The sequence below is a fragment of the Chaetodon auriga genome, chromosome 24, assembly GCF_051107435.1.
Source record: "Chaetodon auriga isolate fChaAug3 chromosome 24, fChaAug3.hap1, whole genome shotgun sequence".
NCBI classification, from domain to species: Eukaryota; Metazoa; Chordata; class Actinopteri; order Chaetodontiformes; family Chaetodontidae; genus Chaetodon; species Chaetodon auriga.
Genome location: NC_135097.1, coordinates 15,595,666 through 15,603,430, shown reverse-complemented (window position 1 = coordinate 15,603,430; position 7,765 = coordinate 15,595,666). Strand labels below are relative to the sequence as shown.

Below are 7,765 nucleotides of genomic sequence, written 5' to 3'. Positions count from 1 at the left end.
CGCGCACTGACTGCAGAATCAATGCTTATGTTCTCTTCACACTGAGGTGAGGCAAGACGTGACACTGCCGCAGTGGACCGCTGGGGCTGTTGCTCATTATTTGGTGTGATACCAGGTTAACAGTAGCAGAAGAAAGGATCCAGTTTTCAGATAGAGTTTCTCACTTCTGTGTGTCTCTTCTCACACCACCCCTTCCTTTCATCCCTGCGTTAAACCCTTCCACTTCGCTCTGCTGTTTGTGAATTTTAATTCATTGCAGCATTTTGTCTTATACCTAATTCAATCTATTCCCCCGTTTTCTGTCTCTCTGGGCTCATTTCAAATTCATAGACAGGCGCGGATCTCTGCCTGCTTAGCATTTGAATCACACATCAGTGCTCGGCCTTTTTAAATGCTCTGTCGGCCTTTTGCCCCTTTCTGTCTGAATTTGCTGCTTTTGTCTACTTCCAGATTTCTTATTTTTGTCTTGATTGGTGTCCTTTTTTTTTTTCTTTCTTTCTTGTTTTTATCTTTATCTTCATGATTTGCTTGATTTCCCAAAAACTTGAAGCCGCTCCTGTAGGTCTCTCAATTTGATGACTTTTGTGACCTTATTCCTTACTGAGCGTGTGACAGTTATTCATTTTTTGGTCCCTTACAAACAGTGGAACAAGCAGCACAACCATTTACCTTCATTTAATAAAATACTGTACAACAAAACAAAAAAAGCAGCCCAGCGTTAATCTCAGACCAGCGGCTACGTCCATATTTGAACCTGTTATGATTTTAACATCTTAAATTTCCAGATATGCACCTGTTAAGACACAACAGCTTGTGTTGCACGTAAAGGCGTCGTGCCCTGAGGCGTTTCCAAAGACACAGAGGATATCAGAGAAAGCTGCTGTGAAGTGTGGACAGCAAGAACTCATGCCACCATCAAAATAAAAGCATAGAATCAGTGTTCCTCCATCTGGTTGCTTTCACCATTCAGACTGCATAGACATGATGAATGAATGAAAGCAGCGTCATTCTGGCAGGACGTACTGTTTATCTATCTATGTGGTTTATCAGACACCCTTTGGAAGCTATCAGACACGGTGTGTGTTGTGTGTGGACTCGTCACTCTTAAATGAAATTGTCTATTCCACTTTGGGCATATTTGTTGTATTATCAACACAACCTGTACAATATGTACACATGGATTCCAGTAAAACGGGAGCCACTAAAAGCAGGTAATCTGACAGATTTGAAAACAAGCCACTCAGGCGGTGAAGAGACAGCAGGGTAGACCTGAACAACACTGCCATCAGGTGGTCACAAGAAAAACTCAAATGAAGGAAAAAGTTGTCATTCCATAGTCATAGTCATTCATAAGTATGCCATCTGAAATGGGTTTAGGACAGGTGATTTGATGCTGAGGTGAGGGGAAAAAAAAAAAAACACTAATTAACTGCTGACTGAGAACTTTTCCAGGTGTTCCTGATGAAGCTGGATGATGATGCCCACTGTGTGCAGAGCTGTCATCGAGCCAAAAGCTTGTTACTCTGAAGAATCCAAAATATAAAACATATTTGCTTTGTTTAACACTTTCTTGCTTCCTACATAATTCACTATAGTCATCTGTATTAATCAACAATGTAGAAAATGATAAAATTCTATTATGTTTTTTATTCAGCTAACACTGTTGGAGATTGCACGGCTGACAGGACACTGCACGAACGCTGAGGTCACGCAGACAGAGCGGCCATCTTCTTCGCTCTGCGAGCTGCTCCAGACTTCCTCTTCGCTTTCGCCTTGAGGTGTGAAGGATGAGGTGCATGTTTTCCTCCATTCTTGGCATTGGAGTGATGCCTGGAAGGCACGCAGACAGACACACGGATGCGGAAGAACAGGTTAAGACTCGTCTTGAACCTGATTGGTGAAGAGGTGGAGTGGAAGGATTTAACCCCATGGCGGGGACCGTTCTCTGAGCTCACCTGCTGACCCTGTGTGCGTCTTTGACAGGGCAGGCTTTGCGTTTGTGCTCCGGGCTGCCGCAGTTGAAGCAGCCCTCCCTTCCTTCAGCGTGGCCACACGGGTGGTCCGGGAGGGCGCAGCGGCCACAGGACTGGCAGTGCCTCCAAGCTTAGAGGAAAAATAACATAAATACACATATTAAGACAAGTCATGATAGTAGTAACCACATATAGATAAACATCCTACGACTGTGTGATTCTGTGAGCTTTTACATACATGGTTTGACACATTTCTCACATGCAGAGCAGTGCTTCCACTCTCGGCCGTCCTGCAGACACAGAGGGTGAAAACAGAAGTTGGAACATGTGCCTTTATTAGCGTGAGCAAACTATAACGCACGTAGTTGTGGCTTTGTACCTTTGATGGGCAGACATTGCATTTAACGCAGTGCTTGTTGAGGGACCAGACGAATCTCTCACACACAGAGCAAAATCTATCAGGACGGAGAGAAGACGTTCATTGCATGGTTCTACCAGCTGCATATGGAACTATACTATCGGAGAATCTAATGGTATTGTACCTGTAGCCCTCCTCTTTGGGCAGGACAAAGCCTCTGGGTGAAATGTTAGTGAAGAGCCTGACAGGAGACTGCTTCCTGCCTGTCTTCCCATGTTTATACAGAAGATGGTTGTCATAGTCCACCTGATCGGAAACAAACCAAATACCTTTTTCAGTGTTTATAGCCCACGAGGTCATACAGATGTACAGTTCCAGTCCTGCAGCAGGACTCTCCACAGTCAGTCTTTAAAGCTGTTTTCAATCAATATGTGTCTGCATGAATCAACAGCATCAAAGTGATGCGCTGCCACCGCACCTGGTAGTCCAGCATGGTGAATGAGGGGAGACACTCCAGGATGCGAGGCTCAAAGAAATACGGGAAGATCCACATCATGGGCATGTCGGAGTCACTGCTGTCTGCTCACAGAACACACGGACGGTAGTTTCAAGCTCATTCATGCATGTGCTTCGTATTCTGATGTCAAGCTAAAACACAGTGAGCGCTGACCAGAACTCCGCAGCTTCCTCCACGTCTGCGAGATCAGAGAGAAACTATTGGCCAGAGGCTTCACCAGGCCGCCGAACGGAGGGTCAGCCACCATCACCACCTTCTCCCCGTCACACTCCGTGAGGAAGGCCTGCAGCACTGCCCTGGAGGCCTGACAGGAGGCAAAAAGCTTTTCATACAGAACGAGAGAATCAAACACATGAAACGCAGGTGATTTAACTCTTACCTCGCCATCAAAAAAGTGATGGTTGAACATGTTGTAGTGGCAGAATTCATCCTGGCTGTAGAACTGAGCGTATCTGAAACATAATGAAAAACATGTGATTCAGCAGCATTTTAGATTTCAACACTTTCAAATACACCAAATTGTCTTTGGTTCCGTTTCCTTTGTCCAACAAGTCTGGACTGATCTACTGCTCACAAACACACACACACACACAAGTCAGCGCACACTCGGTGGATCCTGAGGTGTGTATCCAGGTAACGATAAGGTGCCTGAGTGTGTGCTGCAGGCTGAAGCTTGCAACACACGAACACACCCTCCTTGTGTTTCTAGTCTGCACATTCTGTGTGGAAACAACCGGCAGAAACAAGCGCAAAGAGACCTCAGGTAAGAACTACTCAAAAATGTGATTCAGGAAGGCTAAAACAATACAGTTTAGTGTGTATATTAATTCTGTGTATACTGCTGTGACAGCATGTAGAGGTCTGAAGCTTGATTCCACAGTAAACAGGGAAATGGGACTGAAAACAGCTTGCAAAATATGCTGAATCTGAATGCTAAACACACAGAAAGTGGCACAAATGACCTTGTTTTCCAGTGGTTTTGTGTTTAGTCAATGTGCCGCGACAATAAGTCCATGTCCCAGACAGGGTTTTGACAAAAAGTTTGGCAGGCACTGACAACAGACTTTCCAAAAACCTGAAAAACTGGTTACACTAAAGCGACAGCGAACGTATAGAACATGCTCTGGGTGGCATGAAAGGAGGAAATATCTCAGGCAGAGGTTTAATATGTGTTTGTTATTCTGCTCGGTCCTCAGAAATGGCAGAAAAAGAGTCATTATCTGTTGGTAATGGACAGCGAACAGCGGCACAGAGCGGCCTCGCATCGCCCTCTGCAGGCGCTCACAGTGTACTGCAGGACGGACTGAGCTTCACTCCGCTGGACTCCAGCAGTGACAGGGTTGTTCAGCCTTTCCCACGCTCTCCAAAACTACAGAAGAAGATAGCCAACGCGGCACAGCCCACGCAGGTAAACAGGACTGTGGTGAAGCACACGGGCCGCAACACTTGACACATAAATCCTTCGCTGCAGATCTAATCTCACCTCTCGCCTCGTAAACAGACTAATATGACACGTGTGTTGGTACATAGAGCATTTCCTTGTCCACACTGTGCACACTAGTGAGGTTATCACAGTTAAATATGATTTAATGCAAATACTGGCTGTTACTCTGCAGGAGCAGCTATCCAGACGTATGCAGGAGCTGCAGGTGGAGAGCTCCAGGACGGAGGCTCACATCCAGTCTCTGAAGAAGCGCAAGGCTGACCTGTCTGTGAGTATGAGACAGTTACTGTATGAGCATCAGACCACCAACAAGGACGGCTGCCAACAGGATGTTACCATATATAAAATCCTCATGTTGTCTATGTTCGTCCCTGAAGAGGAGCACAGAGGTGATGAAGCAGCAGGTTCGAGAGCGCTTCGAGAACATGCGCCGTCTCCTGAGCCAGGACGAGCAGGCCGTCCTGGACTCTCTGGAGCTGGACCTTCGACGGACCAGGACCAGACTGGACCAGGTTCTGAAGGACTGGAAACACCACCAGGACCAGGTCACTAAGAACATCAGCAGCACCCAGAAAGCGCTGAGCAAGAGCCTGTCGGCGGAGGAAGATGGGAAGGTCTGCTTGAGGAGTTAAGCACTAATACCGCTTTAAAAATAGAGTAACTTGAAGGGATTTCCTGGTGTTTTATCAGCATTTCTGTTTGTCTCTCATCTCAAGGGCCAGTCTGAGAGCGTGAGGTAAACCAGCGCACCGTTAGATCAAAGGTTTTCAGCTCCATCTCCCGTACAGCTCTACTTCACACCTCTCTGTCTCATCACAATCTCTGTGATCTCTCTCGCAGTCCTAAGAAGCCGGACGCCGGCGAGCAGGAAATCCGACTGAATGAAGAGAGATTTGAAAGGCTGCTCAAAACGTTATCCTCCATCTCCAAAGACCTGAGAGCTCAGCTGCAGAGGAAGACTCTACTGTTAGGTACTGAGGCTATTATTTCTACATTATAACAATCTCAGACCAGCTAACTCGTGATGATGCTAACCAATGCGACAGGTGTCAAAGGTCATCAGTAAATCTATAGATTCACTGTTTCATTTCAGACGCATGCCCCGTGGTGATTGACAGGCAGACCTGCCATAGCCAGATCGCAGTGACCTCAGAAGGGCGGGGCATGTCCTTCTCAGGCGCCGCCCGCTCAGCTCCGGAGCATCCTCTTCAGTTTGACAGGGTGTGCTGCGCTCTGGGCTGCTCTCCCATCACAGCTGCTCAGCGTTACTGGGAGGTCGACGTCCGCTGCTGCGCCGCCTGGGCCGTGGGCGTGGCGTACGGCAGCCTGGAGAGGAAGGGCCGGGAGAAGGGCACCAAGCTGGGTCGGAACAGAAACTCCTGGTGCGTGGAGCTTCGTAACGGTCACCTTTCTGCTTGGCACAATGACCGGCACGTAGCATGTCAGGGCGTCGGGCAAACGCCGCTGGGAAAGGTGGGAGTGTGGGTGAATTACGACAAAGGCCAGCTGGTGTTTTACGACGCAGACACCATGGTCACCCTGCAGAGGTTCTCTGCAGCCGTGACGCCGGTGTTTGACAGGGCTCATCACCAGTTCACTGAGCCCCTGTACCCTGCAGTACGCTTCCTGAAACCACCAGAGAACCAGGTGTGGCCAAACCACCTGGAGCTCTGTCATCCCAACACTCCATGATCCTGCAGTCATACTCCAGAGGCAGCGACGTGGCCTCTGACTGTCAAGCTACTGATGACGTGTTTGCCATCCGTGTAAATAAACCATTAAAGCAGAGCAGCTCTACAGCAGAATGTATCTAAGCTAACCTGAAGTCGATGTCCAGCAGCAGACTCTTCATCGGCTCATGTTTCTGCTCCAGGTTTCGCAATTTGATCAGCTCCTGGAGTCTAGAACACACAGCGACGATCATTACTGAAATGTAATAAAAACTGATTTCTAACACTCTTTAAAATCTTGTTACTTAACTGTTTTGTGACTATTAGCAGTGGCTAACTTGACTATTTGATTAAAATGAAAACAATATGTGTGCAGTGTTGTGCATTTTCTCGAAAATGTTCTTATTGCTATGGCAGAAAACTTCAAAACGTACATTTTGACCATCACAGGACACAGACAGAGACAGGATGGCTCAGCATAATTTAATCAAACATTGTGGCATCTCCCTCACCTGGGTGTGCCCACACACAGCAGCTTCCTGTAACCCAGCCCAGCCAGGGTGTCCAGCAGGAAGTGGGAGCTGCGGTCGGTGAACAGGTACTGGGCGTTGCTCTTCTTGTTGTCCAGAGGACGCAGCAGCACACTGGGCCTCCTCAGCTGAGCGGCGGTGACAGCCGTGGATCTGTGAGAGGAGTGGGCTTCGTGCTCTTTGGGCAGGAGCAGAATCTGACAATCCTGACAGAACTTCTTCTCATCCAGCGGGAGAGAGGCAAACTTTTTGAACCTGAGCAACAAATGACACACCTTTGGATGATCGGGCCAGTCATGACTAAGCCTCTAGCTCAGTGGAGGCCATGATGGGCTGCAGGTGGCTTCTTACCTGCTACAGGACTCCTGCTGGGTGAGCAGAGGTCTCTGTGACCGGTTCTCTGCTTCTCTGGCCAATAGCCTGGCCTCCGACACCTTCAAAGCAAATGAATTGAAATGAAAGAGAGCTCATTGGTCAGGTAATCAGACGTGTTGTTATAAGTGATAATTAGAATTCCAGCGAGCCCACCTTTTCATCTTCCCACTGGAAAAACTTGCAGTCTTTTCTGTCTCTGCAGGCCGAGCAGGCATAAAACCTCCTGCCTTTCTCGCCTCCTTTGCTAATTTTCTCAAACAGCAAGGTTGGACCTGGAAAAAACAAGAGACATTATCATTCTTCTGTTAGGTTTGACTCTCGATACTTCCCGGCATTGAGAAGACAGAGTGTTTACAAAAATTACCTCTTATTACCCTAAATGCTTCACATTCATCAGCAACGAGGCAGACTGTGTTTAGCTACACCAAAGCTTAACCTAAAGTTGTATCAAAATACACCTTTTGTACAAAGCCCTTTTAATTCAGATTTCACTGCTATACGAGTTGTTTTTGTTATATACATATACCGAATTAAAATACATTATTCATTCGTATGGTATCATATTGTTGAGAGCGTGTACATATATAAATAAAGACCTAAGGCAACTTTAGCTTTAGAGAATTACCTAACGCAGTTTGGTGTTGTGCTTTTAACCGTCTACCATGGCTGTTTAGACTTACCATGCGGACAACATGGCGCCGTTTTATCGCCGTCTTCAAGAATAACTTCTATTCCAAAGCTGTCGTCGTTAGCCTCGGTCATATTCAGGTCCTTAAGGTTACACAGTTCATCAATTTTACACTGAAGTTTTTAACGAGAGAGTTCAGCCTGACAGGTGGAAGCCATGCCGTTTCGCGTCGCGCAGATATGACGTCATGAGGATATTGTCGCAGTTCAA

General features: G+C 47.0%; 2 protein-coding genes and 1 long non-coding RNA gene across 4 annotated transcripts; 2 read left to right on the top strand and 1 right to left on the bottom strand.

Annotated features, from left to right (window-relative positions):
• Positions 1-709: 709 nt before the first annotated feature.
• On the bottom strand, positions 710-7,739 carry zcchc4 (zinc finger, CCHC domain containing 4). Of its 2 annotated transcripts, XM_076724343.1 has the most exons (14): positions 7,548-7,715; positions 7,021-7,139; positions 6,844-6,926; positions 6,475-6,747; positions 6,113-6,193; positions 3,228-3,300; positions 3,002-3,152; positions 2,810-2,910; positions 2,516-2,637; positions 2,353-2,428; positions 2,212-2,263; positions 1,956-2,103; positions 1,662-1,830; positions 710-1,523 (listed from the first exon to the last, which is right to left on the bottom strand). In XM_076724343.1, the coding sequence occupies exons 1-13, from the start codon at positions 7,627-7,629 to the stop codon at positions 1,707-1,709; spliced, it is 1,485 nt and encodes a 494-aa protein (XP_076580458.1). In that variant the 5' UTR covers positions 7,630-7,715; the 3' UTR covers positions 710-1,523; positions 1,662-1,706. The 2 variants fall into 2 exon arrangements, with proteins under 2 accessions (XP_076580458.1, XP_076580457.1); XM_076724342.1 differs by lacking the exon at positions 710-1,523 and having other exon boundaries at positions 1,635-1,830; positions 7,548-7,739.
• LOC143316729 (uncharacterized) lies at positions 4,179-4,732 on the top strand. The gene is made up of 3 exons (XR_013076599.1): positions 4,179-4,256; positions 4,465-4,560; positions 4,670-4,732. It is a non-coding gene; the product is annotated as an uncharacterized LOC143316729 (long non-coding RNA).
• LOC143316728 (tripartite motif-containing protein 14) lies at positions 4,758-6,184 on the top strand. The gene is made up of 4 exons (XM_076724344.1): positions 4,758-4,906; positions 5,009-5,028; positions 5,133-5,263; positions 5,386-6,184. The coding sequence occupies exon 4, from the start codon at positions 5,457-5,459 to the stop codon at positions 5,982-5,984; it is 528 nt and encodes a 175-aa protein (XP_076580459.1). The 5' UTR covers positions 4,758-4,906; positions 5,009-5,028; positions 5,133-5,263; positions 5,386-5,456; the 3' UTR covers positions 5,985-6,184.
• Positions 7,740-7,765: the final 26 nt, after the last annotated feature.